Genomic DNA, 20,301 nt, shown 5'->3' with positions numbered 1-20,301 from the left:
AAATTTTCTGGCCAGTTTATGGAATTACGTGACAATGGCTTCTTACAGGTGGTGTCTAGCCATGGTAAATAGCATAATTTTTACATTAGATTGTTATATAAGATGTCTCCCTAATTGGGGGCGATGATTTTCTTAGTATACATAGAAGGGTTCTGTCCCACACTAGGCTTCTGCAACTTTTTTTTTAATGTTGTCAGTACGCCATTTAGATAAAACTGTTATGACATACTGTTAACCACTGGATCTGAAAGCTGTTTCCTGGTCCTCGCCCCCAGGCCTTACTTCGAGCGCAGCACCAAGATCTACACCGTGCCCAGCCTCCTGCCTAAGGTACCCCAGGGCGCATTCCTTACTGCCAACCAGGTAGCGAGGCTACCCAAGAGACCCATACAGGTACTTGTAGAATTCTTTCGTTTGTGGTAGGTTCCTTACAGCTGAAGTTATTTTATTATCGTTATTATTATTAATCACCCATGTATTATATGGATAGATTCAGCAGTCGACTACGACGCCCCACATACACATCCCTCGCCTGAAGGAGGTTGTGGAGCCGCATCTGGAAGTGGAGTACGTGGAATACCTCCTGGGCCTCCCAGATGATACTTTCAATATCATCACCAACATGTGAGTCCTTCCATCATCCACTCTTTAGGTATTATTATTATTGTTCGTGGGGAAGAGTAACATGTTAGGTTCAAATAAGAGAAGGTGGTTGTAATTCCTCTGATAAGAGCTCTTCATCGGCCTCAAAGTACCCCTTCCCACTTGAAGGCTCTGTCGCCAACTTGAATTTTCCTTTTTAGTCCTTTTTAATGCAAATATTTTACAAAATTATTTAAATAATCGTATACAGTATCCATCATTATTTATATATATATATATATATATATATATATATATATATATATATATATATATATATATATATATATATATATATATATATATATATATATATATATATATATATATATATATATTGTGGGTGGGGGCATTTATCCATACATTGTGTCAGTCATCCTATCCTCTAACTTCTTTATTATTCATTAGATTTATTAATGTAATTACTATTATATATAACGTGCTCAGTGAGGTTCTCGATTGGTGTTCAGGTCGAAACGCGACTTCCTGCTGACGCTGTTTGCTAGTCTGTACCGCGACCCAGTACAGCACCTCAAGCCTTATATCACCACCAGCGTCTTGGGACAAACACCAGCCTACCCTCAAACCTCGGGTGTGCTGGGACAAACACCAACCTACCCTCAAACCTCGGGTGTGCTGGGACAAACACCAGCCTACCCTCAGACCACCACCACTCCCTCTACCTATGTGGATCTGCACACACATCAGCATTATCATCACTATCCACCAAGACCTCCAACGTCTCAGTATCAGCCACCCAGAGCCCCATCACCGCTGTACCCTACCACAGATACGTTATCATATGGACGCTCTCAATCCACTCCCTATCCTCCTGTCAGTAATGGTGTCCCTCCTCAAAGGGTCGTCATCACTACATCCTATGTGCCCTCCACGACACCTCTTATACTTACGACTCTGCGCCCGATTATAACCCCGACGCTAAAGCCACTAACAGCTCCTGCGCCTGAGTATGGGGCACCCAAGCCTTCTTCTGTTCTGAAGAGCGACCATGCCCATGACTGCCACCACAAAAACGACAAAAATCACCACGACGTCAACTGCGAGGGGCAATACTTCGTGTACAAAGACGACCACAGTGATGACTATCACCACATACACATCCACCCTCAGAGCCATGTCTCACAACCTGACGTCCCCGTCAAGGTGAGTAGGCTGAGCTTGTGTTCATTGAGAGAACTAGTATATGTACCAACAAGTACGAAATTATTCTCACTTGGTGTACGTATTATGTAAATTGCACTTGTATATATTTGGACACAAGATCCTCTCAGAGACATTTCTGTGAGCATAGCAAGCTTTCTCTTGTCAATCTCTAACTATTTTTTTTATTTTTATCACTACACTTACTAGGATTTAAGCAAACCTAAACCACCAGAGATACTTTACAATTTTACACTTTATTATCCCTAAAATCGGAAAAAATATAAGAAAATATCATAAAAATATTACTTGTATTGTAATTTACATATATTCTCTCGACATTATGAAACCATTTATTGTAAAGGTGAAATTTGCAAATATATAATTAAGTCGAAAAATGTTATGCTAGTTTTAAATAAAATAAACGCTATTTTTTTTTACAAAATGGTAGATGATACCACCAGATTGAGGGACATGACACTTGTATATACACTAAGGACATTGTAATAAGAAAATATTATTCCTGGAACCTCGTTCACTATAATGATACAAAAAAGTACATGAAACACAAAATATATATAATAGAGGTAACATGAGGTCAGGGGAAATCGGTGTCAGGTAAAGTTTAAAACGCAGATAGGTCAGGTTTGATCATCGCAGGGATCGGGTGACCTTACTTCCAAGGTCTTTACGGTTGTCCCCTAACCCTTCACATTTTCTCAGGGAGTGTATGAAGAAAGTTTCACGCATACTCAACACACCAAGTACTGAAATCACTCCTAAAAATTTGTATCATACTCTCCAGCAGCGTTGGTTTAATATGTTTTTTATGCACCTCATACCCATCATGTGGGCGGTAGTCAAAGGATTACAGAGGTACATAATGGGTCCAGGGACTGGGCCCTGGACCCATTACGTACAAACGTAATGAACTCCAGGCAGATCTGGTCACAATCATGAACAAGGTACAAAGGTAATCTAGCATGCGTAGATAAAAATATAACCAAGATTCTCTCATTATGTAACATTAGCTGTGCCCACAACAAGTGAAAATTAACCAGAGCCAAAGCAGGCAATCTTGAAATCAGTGAGGCAGGTGTACACATTATTCCACGTGGAGGTTACCAAAAGATACACGGTGATGAAACTTCAAGAAATTTGGAAACGTATTATGGAGCGTCAAGATGCCAGCACAACAGTAAACCACGACAACGCAAATATGAGTCACTGCAGCTCTCACAGTCACCTCATGAAATGGAACGATACAAAAATATATCAAGTAAATATTTTTACACAGTGAGGAAGTGTTTAGAAGCTCACTCACAGCAGTTTCCAATACACGTCCCCCGAAACAATGGCATTTTCAACATTTCCGGTGTATTATCAAAAAGTGTAGATACCCCACAACACGGTCATCCCCACTACATCTTTTTAATGTACAACTCTGTTGTTAAATATATGCTATAATTTTACTTCTACAATTCTTGATAAATTTATCTACTTTTCCTTCTCCAACTGTTGTTAATACCTGTGCTGTTACGTTATGCTGGGCCCCGCCCGTGCACCACACTATATACATCCATACTGTCCAGTTATATACACTGAAGCTTGCCAAAACTCTTTCTGGACGAAAACGTCGGTATTATTTCCTCCTTTATACTCTCGTGAACCATATTGAATCAAGAAAATATGCTCATTTTAACAAGGTGTACAACCCATTTATGGTATTCTTTAGAAACCCTGGTTAATATTTAATCAAGACACCATTCCCATGAGCCCTTCTAGGGCGGGGAAAGTGCCAGAGACAGAGCTTGCTACCACCTCCAGTTCACAAGACTGCCATTCCCACGAGCCCCCCTGGGGCGGGGAGATGCCAGACCAGAGGCCTAGCTTCTCCCTACGAGCCCCGTGAGGGCGGGGAATGGGGCTAGGCCTAGGGACAGTTGGTCCCAGAAGATGAGGAGGTATTTGTACCTCTTCCCATGGCAGACATAGGTATCCGACACTCCCAAGACAGGGAGCCAAGGCCGGGTCACCATCTCGAAAAGACCCCGGCCAGTAGAGTACCGGCGAATCAAAAAGGTCAATATTTTTTGTTGCGTGCTTACGCGATGGCTGAACTGTGTATTTTAGTGTTTTAAGTATCGAGGTAGAAGAATGAAACTCAAAAAAAAAAGTTTGTCCACTGTCAAATACAAAATAGTAACTGCATCAGATGTTACTGTTCTCTATAATAAATATTCATTGCTAGGGGTGACTTTAACATTCATTGCTCAGTGATACTAATATTGTTAGTTTCAATACACAGTGTTTTGCTTGTTTTTCACGAAGTTCACTTCACAGGCTAAGCCCTAAAGTAGTAACCTAATTCCAGGATACCATCCGTAGCAGAGATTCAACAACACGCTAGGTGAACAAGGGAGAGTTTTTCTCGTCTTGATCCGTCGGGCATCGAACTCAGAACCTTTCGGTTGTTGATGAGACACTTGTGTAACATTTGGTAATCTTTATTCTGGAAACGTTTCGCCACGCAGTGGCTTCTTCAGTCCGATGCAGAGAAAGGTAGGTGAGGAGGAGTTTGAGATAATTAGGTGGAGCTTGTATACTGATGACAGATGAGGTAGAGCAGGCAGAGGGACTGATTACTTCAAACTCCTTATTGAACATTAAAATGGTATAAAATACCGACAGGTTGTTAGGTAAGACACATATGCAACAGTTAGGTATCTTTATTTCGAAACGTTTCGCCTACACAGTAGGCTTCTTCAGTCGAGTACAGAAAAGTTGATAGAAGCAGAAGAGACTTAAGACGATATAATCAGTCCATCACCCTTGAAGTTTTGATGTGGTCAGTCCCTCAGTCTGGAGAAGAGTATTGTTCCATAGTCTGAAACAATCTGCTTCTATCAACTTTTCTGTACTCGACTGAAGAAGCCTACTGTGTAGGCGAAACGTTTCGAAATAATGATACCTAACTGTTGCATATGTGTCTTACCTAACAAACTCCTTATTATTATTATTATTATTATTATTAAAGATTCGCTTGTATTCTCCCGGCCCGGGCCTTTTCCAAGTGGTGGCCCGGCTTTGGCTCCCTGTCTTGGGAGTGTCTGAGACCTAAGTCTCCCATGGGAGGAGGCACAAGTACCTCCTCATCATTGGGACCAACTGTCCCCAGGCCTAGCCACAAGCTAGGCCTTTTCGTCTTCCACCTTTCTCTACACTGGACTGAGGAGCCACTGCGTGGCGAAACGTTCCCAGAATAAAGATTACCAAATGTTGCATAAGTATCTAATTTATTAGCTTGTCGGTTTTCTAAACACCCTTTCGGTTGTTGGCCGAATGTCACTGTTAAGCTTATTGATAACACTGAGTCGTTGAGGTCGTAACCCATCAAGGTACTAGCATCATGGATATTTTTATTCTTTATTTAAACTCTGTACATATATGCGCTGTTGCCTGAAACCAAAACCAGGCAGCAGACGTTTTGTATTTATGTTGGTAGAATTACCGACAATATGTAAAGTATAAGGGCACAAGTGCAACTAATGTAGCATTAGTTTCAGCTTTATCAAGCCGTTGCAAAGCTCCTGGAGAGCAAAACGTTGCCACAATAAAATGTCACATTAGTTACACTTGTGTCCTTTTACTTTACAGCAGACGTTTTGCCAAGGGCTGGCGATACATCTACGGCAGTAAAGATACCCAAGTGTTGTACATGTCTTGTGCATCTACTTGTCGGTTTTGTATACCATTAATATAATATAAAGAGAAATGTTGTCACAGTACAAACCTGTTAAGTAACGTGTCTTTATCAGTGAAGACAGGTAGTGGAGGCAGATTCCGTCCATGGAGTCAAGAGTAAGTATGACAGGACCCAAGATGTTAGAAGTTAGGTACATCCCATTCAAATACAGATAAGTGAGTACTTGAGTTTAAGCTCTGTAATTGAGGGAGCGCGCTCGCGCACACACACACACACACACACACACACACACACACACACACACACACACACACACACACACACACACACACACACAGCAGCAGTAGCAGCCAAACAACCCGTCTGCTCACCACTTCAGTGCCTCCTAAGTTACCTTCGTCACCTCTGGCTCTCACAAACCTCCAGATAGTACTGAGAACCACGAAAGTCAAGGCAAGTGCAACGATATGGTGGTTATAATGACGCACTCGTAATTACTACGTCAAGTTAGCTGTAAGACTTAGAACTAACCATCATTCCACCTTAATCACCAGTTTCTACGTCAAACTAGAATTTAGAACTAACCAAGCATGCCACTCGTACTAATTGCAACCGATTCACTTGAAACTTAAGAATAGTGGGTCTGTGGATGATAATCACGGCGATCAGTCAGCCAGGAAAAACCTTGTCGGGTCTGGCAAACAAATGGATGGGTAATCACATAATTACAGCCTCGTGTTTGGCTTTAGGGACCTCGACAGTCCATAGGTATACCTATTACTACTACTACTGTTACCAAAGTACTACTGTCACAGCTATTACTACTACTATCTCTACTACTACTACTACTACTACTACTACTACTACTACTAATAATAATAATAATAATAATAATAATAATAATTATAATAAATTATTATTATTATTATTATTATTATTATTATTATTATTATTATTATTATTATTATTATTATAGTCATCTATCTGTGTTCAAAGTCTGACCATTGTTGTTGTTGTGTGCTGGGTTTAAAGTCTATGGACTGTACGTGGAATTGGAGAGTAAAGAAAGGCATAAATACACCGACAATCAATAGGTTAATGGACACATATGCAACGTTTTAAATGTTTTAGGCAACGTTTCGCTCTTCAGTAGCTTCGTCAAGTCTCGGTGTACATAACCGGCATAAACAAACATAATGAACAAATAAGGTGTAAGGGCGGGGCCCGAGTGCAAGACAAACAACGGAGGTATTTAACTTAGGTTAGGCTAGGTAAGGCTTGTCAGGAAACTGGGTAAGTGCTTCCTGATGCGGTTCTAAGATGATGACCCGCCGTTGGAGCTTTTGGTCACCTGACCGAGGCCTTCCACTTGCTTACCGGTCCACCCCTTTAAAAATTATGGTCACAGTTATAACCATTTGGTAGTATTTAACAACTGAAATTTACATAAAAATATAAAAGAGCTAAGATTAACTCTATAATTATAAACACATAAGAGGCTTTAGGTAATGGCTTTGTTGTGAGGTCTTACGACTGTTCTGGTATCAGCTTCCGTAGCTTAGAGATGAGAGTCACGACTCTCACCCGGGGTCTAATTTCCTGCAGGAAAAAGAATGAAAGAATAAGACTCTTCTTGATAGTACTTCAGAAATGTTATAGCTGACGTAGGTTTGGGTAATAGTATGGTAAACAGCAGTGAGGGAAGCGTCCAGACATTTCCTCCTGCTTAGATATGTTTGCTGGATAACTAACTTCGCATCACTCCACTTCACGAGATGGCCATGAGAACAGCAATGTATACATTTGTATTCTCTACTTCTTGTTTACAAATTCCTCGATGTTTCACCAACGTAACAATATTTTTGTATAAAGTAATGAATCAAGGTTTGATTGAGTGTTCTTACTGTATTATGAGTGAACTAAGAATTTTATGTGGGCACTAATCTTTTTCGTAGGCCCAAGTAAATTTCGTAAACCCTTGGCACTATTCCTGTAGTGACTGGGTAATTTACAGAGTAGTGAAAATCGTATCTACAAGCCGTTCCGAAGCATAGGCAATAAGTCATAGCAAATTTATCTTAAAGTACACGTATTCTTTTTCGTTGGCAGGCGTCCGTCGTAGTGGGAAGCCTGAACCCTTCTGAAGTGACTTCGCTGTCAAATCTCCTTGTCTCCTCGTACAGCAGCCTCGACACCGACCCACCACCAGCGCACACAGAGAACTCTCATTTCAGCATTAACGCCGGCCCAGCGCACACAGGAAACTCTCATTTCGGCAAATACCATATCACCAGCGACGGATTTGTCGTATCAAGCAAGGAAACCAAAATTCGCCCAGGTAAATTATTTCTTGCATTAGGTGTAGGTGTGTACTACTTCGCTTCTTTGGATGTCGCAGGCTCATTCTTGTTAGTCGTAACCACACGAATAAACAATTGAATAAAAGGGAAAAAATTAATATTGTCAAAGTAATTATTCAGTCAATTATTCAAAGCATCAAACTGAAGGATCACACCTGTTGCCAGCTGTTGTATTGACGACTATTACGCCATTATTTAATCGCATTTTTTCTTGGTCAACTTTCCAAGTGACGGATGTGAGTGGGATGTGTGCTGACCTTATCAAGCATCCATGTGGTGCATCCATCATCCAATATCCGGATTTGTCTGCCATTGTCTAAGATGGTAAACCAACTTAGGCAATGGCAGACAACTTGCGTATCCCACACTCATCCTGTGGACGGCCGTGAAAAGATCAGAGCTACAAAACAGATCCAGGGACAGGGTCCCATATATATATATATATATATATATATATATATATATATATATATATATATATATATATATATATATATATATATATATATATATATATATATATATATATATATATATACAAGGAATTCGCGAGAGCAGGCGAAATATACACAAACATTGATCTCTGGCTGAAGGAGACTCGAACCTACGAACCTTAGGACAAGGGTACGCAGTGCTTTACCAATCTACCCACACTGGACAATACCTTGGCGTGTAGCATGCGCTACACCTTTGATCCAAGGCAGCCAGCTTTCAGGGAGAAGGCTTACAGCTTTTCATCTCATCCCCTGCATGCATCAGCCTTACTGGAGATTTGAACAATGCAAGGAATTCGCGAGAGCAGGCGAAATATACACAAACACTGATCTTTGGCTGAAGGAGAATCGAACCTACGAACCTTAGGACAAGGTACGCAGTGCTTTACCATATATATATATATATATATATATATATATATATATATATATATATATATATATATATATATATATATATATATATATAATATATATAATATATATATATATATATATATATATATATATATATATATATATATATATGAATATATATATACTTATATGAATATATACTTATTTTATTCAGTGCCACTAGTAGTTAGTAATTAAGAATTCTTATTTACTCAGATATGGTAAACATGAGGAAATTAAATCTTCATCAGAGTACAAAACAAATTCTGGCCACGAAATAGAGCGAAACACCAACGTCAAAGACCTGGGAGTGATTATGTCGGAGGATCTCACCTTCAAGGACCATAACATTGTATCAATCGCATCTGCTAGAAAAATGACAGGATGGATAATGAGAACCTTCAAAACTAGGGAGGCCAAGCCCATGATGACACTCTTCAGGTCACTTGTTCTATCTAGGCTGGAATATTGCTGCACTCTAACAGCACCTTTCAAGGCAGGTGAAATTGCCGACCTAGAAAATGTACAGAGAACTTTCACGGCGCGCATAACGGAGATAAAACACCTAAATTACTGGGAGCGCTTGAGGTTTCTAAACCTGTATTCCCTGGAACGCAGGAGGGAGAGATACATGATTATATACACCTGGAAAATCCTAGAGGGACTAGTACCGAACTTGCACACGAAAATCACTCACTACGTAAGCAAAAGACTTGGCAGACGATGCACCATCCCCCCAATGAAAAGCAGGGGTGTCACTAGCACGTTAAGAGACCATACAATAAGTGTCAGGGGCCCGAGACTGTTCAACTGCCTCCCAGCACACATAAGGGGGATTACCAACAGACCCCTGGCAGTCTTCAAGCTGGCACTGGACAAGCACCTAAAGTCAGTTCCTGATCAGCCGGGCTGTGGCTCGTACGTTGGTTTGCGTGCAGCCAGCAGCAACAGCCTGGTTGATCAGGCGCTGATCCACCAGGAGGCCTGGTCACAGACCGGGCCGCGGGGGCGTTGACCCCCGAAACTCTCTCCAGGTAAACTCCAGGTCTCCAGGTAAACAGGTACACATGACTATAATTATCATACATAGTGTAAATTACCTAGGGTAGCCCAAAGTAAGTCAACCAAAGTGACTTATTTCCATGGCCCTGTCTCTGGCCCCACTGTTTTGTTGGCTGTGGATTATGTATAATCCATAGGGGTTTAACGCATAGAATAAATATGGTAATTTTGGTTGAAGTGCTGATTATTATATTTATGCTGAATCTGTATGGATAATAACGCTGGGTGCCTGGCAACTGCGGCGTCTGAGTAGCGCTTACTAGCCTTCGGAGCCATCATAGAGTCATTCATGACTTCCTTGCATTTCCTCAGGGGATTCACTGGTGGCGCCGACGACCAATTCCTCTACCGTTGTACTCGGGGTGGGTCTGAGGCCACATGGAGGTCAGCACCAGTACCTTACGCCCATCACTACTTCCAACCCACCACCGTTCTCCGAAGCACCCATCCCTCCTTTCTCCACCACATCCATTCCACATTTCTCCACCACACCCATTCCACCTCTCTCAACCGCACCCATTCTACATTTCTCTTCAACACCCGTCCCTCCTTTCTCCACCAATCCACCCTTCTCCTCCATCTCTACCTTAATCAGCACCACCACCACCCTCTCCCCACATTTTTCATCCTCTTCTATTTCAAGTACATCTTATGCACCATCTATTCCCTCTTCTACACCCTCCCCACCAGTCTCAGTCACTGCCAGTCCTCTACCAGGCTCGCCTAATTTTCATTTCCAGCCCCTCCCATCCACCACTCATTCCCCTAGCCTCCCCACCAGCACCCATAATCCACTTATCCCCACCACTACGTACTTGCCACCGAAAATCCCAAGTACTCCAAGACCGACGTTTGGGCCCACCCTCCGCCCTATTCTTCCCTCCACGCCTTCCTCCTCCTTGGAACCGGCTACCACTCCAGTCTTCCACGTTACAAAGACCCCAGCCACTGCCACCTCGAGCCCAATCTTCCACTTGACACCCCCCACCATTAACAACGGACAATTCCTCCCAGGGAAACAAAGTGACAGCGTTTCCTCAAGCTTCGGGAGCCACAGAAGGCCTCGCCCTTTCGACTTGTTCAACGAGGATCTCAGGTTGGTTCATCTTGTTAAGTTGTTGGGAAGCTGTAGAGAGTGAGGAGGTAGAGTTGTAAAGAAACCATACCACGGGCAGGGTTAGAACCCGCGATCAGAGTCATAAAACTCCAGACCGACGCGCTAGCCACTGGGCCAGCTGGCTACAATCGTGCAATCGTGTCATTACGATTTCGTGTGTAGAGCTGTAAAGAGTGAGAGAGGTGCGAGAGTTGGAATATGGAGAACAAAAGCGAGGGAGATCATGTTTAAAAGGCGTTAACCCTACAGAAGCTGTGGAGAGTGAAGAGGCAGAGTTGTAATGAACGAGAGAGGTGTGAGAGATGGAATATGGAAAGCACAAGAGAGAGAGATCACGTTAAAGACATTAACACTACAAACAGCAAGAGGGAGAAAATAATGAAAACAACTATGAGAACAAATGAGAAAACATAGGGGACCCTCTTTGATTATCATACAAACAACTTTACAAATAATCTAAGTGTTTTATATATATGTCGCACAGTTCTTTTTATCGCTTCAAACACATGATTTACCAACACACTTAACATGTAGCCTTATCTTTCTCCCTTTCCTGTCGTGTTACTGCTACTGCAGCGAGAGCGAGGAGGTGGTGCTGGGTGGCATTCACACAGGGACATCGGGCGTCCCTCTCAACCTGGAGAGGCTGACGATGGATGTGCTGCGAAGAACTCACTTCGGACGCTTCCCAGGCACTGACACCAACGACGATGATCACGTCCTCTCCCCCTTCACGAGAAGAAAAGGCAACGCAACGTACGAGGCCGATAAGGTGGGAACTCCTTTAAGAGCAGCACAAACAGTGGGGACTGAAGGACGTGCAGAAACGATGGGTCTTTAAAGAGCTCGACCGATAAGGCGGGAACTTTGATAGACATGACACGAAGTGGGGATCCTGGAGGGAAAGAAAATGGGAGAATGATTGTTGTTGGAGACAGATAATAAGCAAAGATCTTACTTGCTTTCAAGGTGACTGAAGATGCTCATGGAAAATCTGGAAGAGGGTATTAAGGAAAAATATGATAATGAAAGAGAGAATTATGGGAAAATATAGTAATAGAGGGAAATGAATAAAACAAAAGTGCAACGTTTGGGTATTTTTATTCAGAGTCGTTTCACCTGCTAGCTATGCAGACGAAACGTCTCAGTAAAGATACCCAAGGTACACGCGTTATGTTCGTCATACTGTCAGTATTATACCCTTCATCTGAGAATAGAAGGGGAACTAGGAAAAAATTTACTAGTAGAAGAGGGGGGGGATTAAGTAAAGGTCATGAAAAAGAGATGTTAGGGAAATAATATTGATAATTCAGTAAACAGAAAATGTATGAGAGTTGTTGGATGCTTGAGAGCTTATCGTATGACTTTCACGGTTTTGGCGCTTTCCCATAATAATAACAATAATAAACTTGTAGAAAGACAAATCACAGAATGGGTGGGGATCGAACCCATGGCAGGTGAGTCGTAAAACTGTGTGATTTGTTTGTAATCGTGTTATTGCGATTTCGTGAGTCGAGTTTGGTAGAAAGGCACTTTGTGCGGCGCGAAACTTTATTATAGCCGACGTTTCGGTCTCGGAAGAGCGAAACCAGAGAGAAAAGTACAATGATGGGTACCAGGTATCTTTCCTGTTGTATTTGTGTACAGTACCTGCCGTCAACATGACATACTGAACTAATGGTTCAAGTTCTTAACTGTAGACCTAGTTTACAGGGGTGAAGCCACTTCTGAAGTCAGTCCTGGGGGATTTAACGACAAAGTAATGACAGTGACACAGTACTGGCATTGACACAGCACTGGCAGTGACACAGTACTGACAGTGAGATAGCAATGAGAGTAGCGCCTTACTGGCGTCATGCTGGGTACAAACGCGGCTTCTCGTTACCTCTCGGTAAAATGCTAGTCACCTCTGCACCATTTAAAATAAAATGTGGCCCAAAGTCAGATCAAAAGTAATATGATGCTAATGATTAATAATCAGTAACTAACTGACAAGGGGGGATTCACGACATAGTAACGTATATAGTGAATTAAAACCACTGCAAAGTCCCCCAGCACTGACTTCAGAAGTGGCTTCACCCTCTGAAGCAGGTTTCACAAGACCAGCCAGAGCCATTTTGATCTCCATGGATGCCAGACGCCGTATGTCTGATTGTGACCAACTTTACTCTCCCCATAATGAAGGAACAATGAAGTTATTGTATTACCTCCCTCCCTCTGAAGTGGTCGGGCTGGTAGAGTTGGCGAGTTGCACAATTTACAAATTCCATCTCAAGTGGATGATGACCAGAGCAACATATCACACTGACAGTGACACGGTGATGACAGTGACACAATGCTGACAGAGACACAGTGCTGACAGTGATGCAGAACCGAAGGTTACACAGTGGCCCAGTACTGACAGTGCTACAGAAGTGACGGTGACACAGTAGTGGCAGTGACATTAAAACGGCGATGACACAGTACTGACAGTGACATAGCGGTGATAAAACCGGATCTCTGTCACGGGAAACAACCATGGCAGGATATATAAGATATTGTGTGAGAGATATCTGACTCTCGTGTTATATGATACGACCCCGTGCGCGCGTATGTATGTTTGCGTGTTTGTAGTAGTTAGTGTGTGTGTTCTCACCTAGTTGTGGTTGCGGGGGTCGAGTCACAGGTCCTGGCCCCGTGTGTGTGTGTGTGTGTGTGTGTGTGTGTGTGTGTGTGTGTGTGTGTGTGTGTGTGTGTGTGTGTGTGTGTGTGTGTGTGTGTGTGTGTGTGTGTGTGTTCTGTTTGTATGTGCGTGTGGTGTGTACTCATTTATCTGTATTCACCTATTTTTGGTTGAAGGGGTCTCATCTCATCTCCTCGCCCTACTTCTCAGCTGGCCGCTACTGGATTCACCCTCCTGGTTGACTGAGCCTTATTATACTTATTCTTTAAACTATGTATGAATCCTACCACTGCAGCTTTACCTACCTAGACTAAAGTAGTATTTCCTAACTTCTCTATGACTCATCTGTGTTTTTAAGGTGTGTCTGTAACCCGCCTCTCGAGCAGATTCATCCTGTCAGTTTCTCTGAATATTTTGTATATCGTAATCATGTCACCGCTGGTCCTTCTGTCTTCTAATGGTGTCAAGTTCGATTTATTCTCACCTGTCTCATAACTCACACACCTCAACTCTGGCACTAGTTTCGTCGCAAACTGTAGTGGGTATTCCAGCTTCTTTACATCCTTTATCAGCTGCGGATTCCATACTGGCATACTCCAAGTTGGGCCTGACGTGTGCCTGTCGTGAATGCCTCCTTGTTAAGGTTCCTGTATGTGTGTGAAGATGACCTTTTTGTAATTACCTACATGTGCTTGCGAAGACCAAGCTCTAGCCCTTGGTCCCATATCATGGTCCTGCCGACAAGATATAGCCCTGTCATATCTGCTGTTGAATCCGCTTTTTGTTGATGAGATGTTTCCTGATAGTCCTTTGGGTCATCAGAGTGTGTAATTACCAACCACACCCCCTTGTTCTTGTTGCATCTCCCGGGTAAACAGCCTCCCCTTGTCTACCCCGTCTGTGCTCCACAGTATTTTGTCTGTCTTGACCATGAAGAGACGAAACGCGTTGTAGATCATATATTTAGTAGGAGGGAGGAGGGATTGTTCCTGGCTTAATTAGCAGCGGTCTCGGGGCACACACTGAGAATCTGAGGTTCGATCCTCGGACGAGTGGAACGATAATCATGTTTCATTACACCTACTGCTGCTCCTATTCACCTAGTAGTAAGTAGGTACCTGGGTGTTAGCCTTTTGGTGTGGGCTGCATCCTGGGGGGGGGAACAAGATTAAAGGAAGCCAATGGAAATAAGCCAGCCTGACGACTTGGCTTCATTGGGTTATCTTGGTTTATTAACCAGGATAACCAGTGTTTAATTCAAATTAAAGTCTTCGACGTTCTCCCTATAAAAGCCAGTTCTGGAACGTAAGTCTTGAGTATTATTGGCGGCACGCCGTTCAGATCACCTCGTAGCAGCACGCCGTTCAGATCACCTCGTAGCAGCACGCCGTTCAGATCACCTCGTAGCAGCACGCCGTTCAGATCATCTCTAGTATATTAATCACGCCCTCTTAATATAGCAACCACGCTCACACCTCCCTCAGTATCGCATTATACGAAGCTCTAACCCGTATGGTCACCGATTTAGAGCTACCCTACCTTATTTTCAAACCAATACTGACTGCTTCCTATCACAGATGTGAAAGTCAATACACCTGGAATATAGCAACCACACGTCTGTATAATATAATAGCTGCAAGTCTGTAAAACGACCACAAGTCTATATAATATGGCACCTCTTATACGTGAGTTAAACAGCATCCTGAGTTGTTATATGTGGTTAAATTTAAGGTATCATTATGCTGTGCATGAACAGTGTACATGTTGTGAGTGTAGATTGTACATGTTGTGAGTGTAGATTGTACATGTTGTGAGTGTAGATTGTACATGTTGTGAGTGTAGATTGTACATGTTGTGAGTAAAGTGTGTACATGTTGTGAGTGTAGATTGTACATGCTGTGAGTGTATATTGTACATGTTGTGAGTAAAGTGTGTACATGTTGTGAGTGTAGATTGTACATGTTGTGAGTAAAGTGTGTACATGTTGTGAGTGTATATTGTGCATGTGAGTAAAGTGTACAGGTTGTGAGTGTTGATTGTACATGTTGTGAGTGTAGATTGTACATGTTGTGAGTGTATATTGTACATGTTGTGAGTAAAGTGTGTACATGTTGTGAGTGTAGATTGTACATGTTGTGAGTAAAGTGTGTACATGTTGTGAGTGTATATTGTGCATGTGAGTAAAGTGTACATGTTGTGAGTGTTGATTGTACATGTTGTGAGTAAAGTGTGTACATGTTGTGAGTGTAGATTGTACATGTGAGTAAAGTGTACATGTTGTGAGTGTAGATTGTACATGTTGTGAGTAAAGAGTGTACATGTTGTGAGTGTATATTGTACATGTGAGTAAAGTGTACATGTTGTAAGTGTAGATTGTACATGTGAGTAAAGTGTACATGTTGTAAGTGTAGATTGTACATGTGAGTAAAGTGTACATGTTGTGAGTGCAGATTGTACATGTTGTGAGTAAAGAGTGTACATGTTGTGAGTGTAGATTGTACATGCTGTGAGTAAAGTATACATGTGAGTAAAGTGTACATGTTGTGAGTGTATATTGTACATGTGAGTAAAGAGTGTACATGTTGTGAGTAAAGAGTACATGTGAGTAAAGAGTGTACATGTTGTGAATAAAGAGTGCACATGTTGTGAGTGTAGCTTGTACATGTTGTGAGTGAAGATTGTACATGTGAGTAAAGATTGTATACGTTATGAGTAAAAGTTACATTGACTGTCACTCTCTCTCTCTCTCTCTCTCTCTCTCTCTCTCTCTCTCTCTCTCTCTCTCTCTCTCTCTCTCTCTCTCTCTCTCTCTCTCTCTCTCTCTCTCTCTCTCTCCCTCCCTCCTCCCTCTCTCCCTCCTCTCTCTCTTTCTCTCCCTCCCTCCTTCTCTCTCTCTCCCTCCCTCCTTCTCTCTCTCTCCCTCCCTCCTTCTCCCTCTCATCCTCCGTGATATTTACATTGTTTAATCTCAAATATTTTGTGCCTAGTGGTTGGTTGTCTTCATGCTAGTAAAGGGCTCTTGATCCTAGGAATCGGAGTTTTCCCTCTTTCCTCTGATCAGACTTATCATCCATGAGTTTCTCCATTATTATAATAACAACAACAATAATAATAATATTAAATACATCGAAGTTAGAAGGCAATACAGTACGTGCAAATTTTCTCTTATAGGTTCAAATTCCTCCATAATTTTCCTTTGCCTTTGTAAACCTTGATTTACAAGTGAAATTGTGTATGTATATATGTATGTACAGGCGATGGTGTGTATCATCATAGAAATGGTGTACACATCTCTTGACTCCTAGCGTTCACCTTGTCTGATATCTGATGCACGTAACAACCCTCTATTGTATCCATACACTGTGCCAGTACACTATATCCATACACTACCCATACGCTGTATCCACACACGTGGATACAGCATCGTTTTAATGACAGTAATCGACAAAAGACACATATCTAGAACGAATTTTTATTCTTGCAATGTTTTACTTAGTACAGAACTTCATCAGGTCGGCTAACAGACTAGATGAAATTTCTGTACAGAGCTAAACAAGAGCTAAACAATATCACAATGAAAGCCTGTCCTCGCATGTCTCTCTTCCTTGGCATACACAGGCATCTGCTTGTTGTAATTCTGCCCCTACAATCACCTATCATCCTCTATTAATTTCTAATTCGTACACCGCCAAGAAAAAAGCCTAGCCGTCTCTTATCCAAGATGTGGCGGCATGAATTAATACCCAGTTTAATTATGCTGAATATATTTTACATTACCTGCCTGAGGGATTCGAGTCGACCTTGTAGTTAATTCAGCAAGGTAACCATCCGGCATGAGCCATGGGGTGGGCTAAGTAAATAGTTACCTCTCGCTCTAACCTTCTAAAATGTCGTAAACATTAGGGGTAGCCACACAGTGCGGTGTATCTTTTAAATAATATATATGTATTGCATTAAGTTTGAAACCAAATAAGGAGACTTGCTTAGTGTATATGTGTGAGGAGGTGTGAGTCAGAAGACATGAACTCTTTGTTAGGGTGAATCATGAGTATTGCATCCTAGCTGCAAGTGCTCCACCTCTTTCTTTCTCTGCTACCATGACTATGTGTGTGTGTTCACCTATATGTGATTGCAGGGGTCGATTCACAGCTCCTGGCCTCTCCCCTTCGCTCGTCGCTACTAGGTCCACTCTTTCCTGGTTCCAAGAGCCTTATCGTACCTCTTTTTCAAGCTATATGTGGATCCTGCCTCTACTGCTTCACTCTACAGATTGTTTTACTTCCTGTGTGTTAGTTATTTTAGTTAACATTTTGTCAAGGGCACTTGTCGATAAGACACTTGGCCTGTTCGGTTTTGTTAGTGTGTGTGTGTGTGTGTGTGTGTGTGTGTGTGTGTGTGTGTGTGTGTGTGTGTGTGTGTGTGTGTGTGTGTGTGTGTGTGTGTGTGTGTGTGTGTGTGTGTGTGTGTGTGTGTGTGTGTGTGTGTGTGTGTGTGTGTGTGTGTGTAAATCAATGAATTGCTAACAGATTTGCCTGATTAACAACTCCCTCATATCCTTGGGAACTGGAGGTAATAAGTTTCACCCAAGGAATATTAGTGTAGCTGTAATTCTTTGAATCAAGAGCCCGTCATCAGCCACAAGGCAGCCCCTTCCCCTGCACTTGGTTTATTACGTTTAAAGCTTATCGACTACACGAGGGTCATTAAGGTTACGTATAACGTTTTCAACATCGGTCAAGAACACTTTAAAGCCTACAATAGGGATTATAGTGAACTCTCAGTGTATACACTGAGATTACAGATATTACACAGAGATACGTAATGGGTCCAGGGACTGGGCCCCAAAGTTTTGATAGCTGAACTAGGTACAAAGGTAATGAACTCACAAGTTACAAAGGTAATGAATCCTGTAAGAATGGTTATTTACGTTTATACATGGCTACAATCATGAACAAATTATAGAGTAATGAGCAATTCACACTTCCACACCCAGTCACAACTGTAATGAGTTATTGGTGCAAATATTGATTGTTGAGTCACACACACACACACACACACACACACACACACACACACACACACACACACACACACACACACACACACACACACACACACATACACTTTTCGTGAAGTCCAGGCAGGCTTCGCCTCCGACGGGAGTTCCCTGTATTGAGTATTGTAACACACAGGTCTCTCCCACCCGCAGCACTCTCAGCAGGGGTCTCAGGCGAACACCTTGGGCGACAGGAAACCTCCCATGCCCCAGCTAGTGGGAGCAGATGGTCTTCCGTTCCCACCTTCGTCAGGAGGCTTCCCAGAGTTCGGTGACCTGTCAAGACCACCTAATACCACAGGTACGTAGGTTACCTACATTTTTTTTTTCGGGAGGGGGGCGCAGGCGAACGACGAAGTGTTCGATCATATTTTATCACTCTTATTATTTATTTATGCTTCGTTGGGCTGATACCTTTTCACTTCCAGCATTCCTCTGCGATTCTTAACCACAAGAACCATACTTAACAACGCTCGGCCATAATTTTTCCTCTCAGTGTTATTACATTAGCGAAATACTAATACAGAGAGGGCATCATTTCGCATAAACTTTTTTAACTTTGTAAAGCTACTTCAACCTCTTTCTTCTCAAGTAATATAAGTCCAAGTGTACTCCTGTTAATCCTTTTTGGGGCCTAGTTCCTAGGCCTTTTGTGTATCTATATGCTCTTGCGCTACCGTCCACTGGATGGATATGGGGTGCCCAATAAACTAGCCACTTCGGTGGCAAAATCTAATCTTCTCAAGATGCTTACTATGTTTTCCTGTTTGTTTTTTCTATTGGTTTAATTTTCGTTGCGTCTTAGTATAGCACCTAATAATACTGGCTTTGATTTGCAATGACATGGATCAGTAAACAATATCACCATCTTGCGTGTGCAGGAGGATCCCCTAGCTCAGGTGGTCCTCCACGTCAGGTGATACAAGAAGAGCTGGCCAAGCTGCCGGCGTACCTGAAGGAGGCTCCCATCTGCGCCACACACCCCACGAACAGGTCCTTCTGCCTCATGCCGATGGGATATCCGAGGTATGTGTTCCCAAGGGTAGTCCCATCAATATAACAACGATATCATTATCACTGCTCCACCAACCTTAACCATATTTCAGTAGCGCTATTACATCACAGTCACCACATCAACCATTGGCACCATCACTATTACATCACAATTACTACAACAATCATGTCACAATCGCTACTACACTACCATTACCACAACCAGCATTTCGCCAGTACCACTACACCACCAATATCAACATCTGAAAAATCAAGGATTAATAGAGAGTCGAGTGCTGACCTTGTGATTATGAAATTTCAGTTTGTGGTGAAAAGTATAAGTATTATCGACCATATCGAAGCACTTCGTGTGAGTTTGTTAGAGATTTCTGATTTTATAAAATATATTTCACAATAAAAACTACCACAGTGGAAAAAATAAATGTTTTTTTTTTCTGTTTATTTTCTCATTGTGGTATTTTTGTTTGATATTTGCAGTCACGCATTTATTGTAATTTCTTACATAACAGTTAAGTAACAAATTATGTAAGGAGTACTGAGGACTAACCCGGGGACCTCATACACGCAAGATCACGACCATACTGCCTGGGCAACTGTACAAAATCTTCCACACTTGGTCTTGTACTTAGAC

At 42.2% G+C, this 20,301-nt stretch overlaps 1 protein-coding gene across 1 annotated transcript in view; it reads left to right on the top strand.

Annotated features, from left to right (window-relative positions):
• LOC128698973 (mucin-5AC-like) overlaps positions 1-20,301 on the top strand; it is a 32,987-nt gene that overhangs the window by 9,623 nt on the left and 3,063 nt on the right. Inside the window, exons 3-10 of the mRNA XM_070090404.1 lie at positions 276-393; positions 491-624; positions 1,113-1,806; positions 7,619-7,847; positions 10,134-10,917; positions 11,515-11,710; positions 18,810-18,957; positions 19,538-19,682. Of these exons, the coding sequence (XP_069946505.1) occupies positions 276-393; positions 491-624; positions 1,113-1,806; positions 7,619-7,847; positions 10,134-10,917; positions 11,515-11,710; positions 18,810-18,957; positions 19,538-19,682 (2,448 nt within the window). The remainder of the gene's footprint in view (positions 1-275; positions 394-490; positions 625-1,112; positions 1,807-7,618; positions 7,848-10,133; positions 10,918-11,514; positions 11,711-18,809; positions 18,958-19,537; positions 19,683-20,301) is intronic.

The sequence above is a fragment of the Cherax quadricarinatus genome, chromosome 31 (assembly GCF_038502225.1).
Source record: "Cherax quadricarinatus isolate ZL_2023a chromosome 31, ASM3850222v1, whole genome shotgun sequence".
NCBI lineage: Eukaryota > Metazoa > Arthropoda > Malacostraca > Decapoda > Parastacidae > Cherax > Cherax quadricarinatus.
This window is presented reverse-complemented; position numbering and strand designations above follow the sequence as displayed.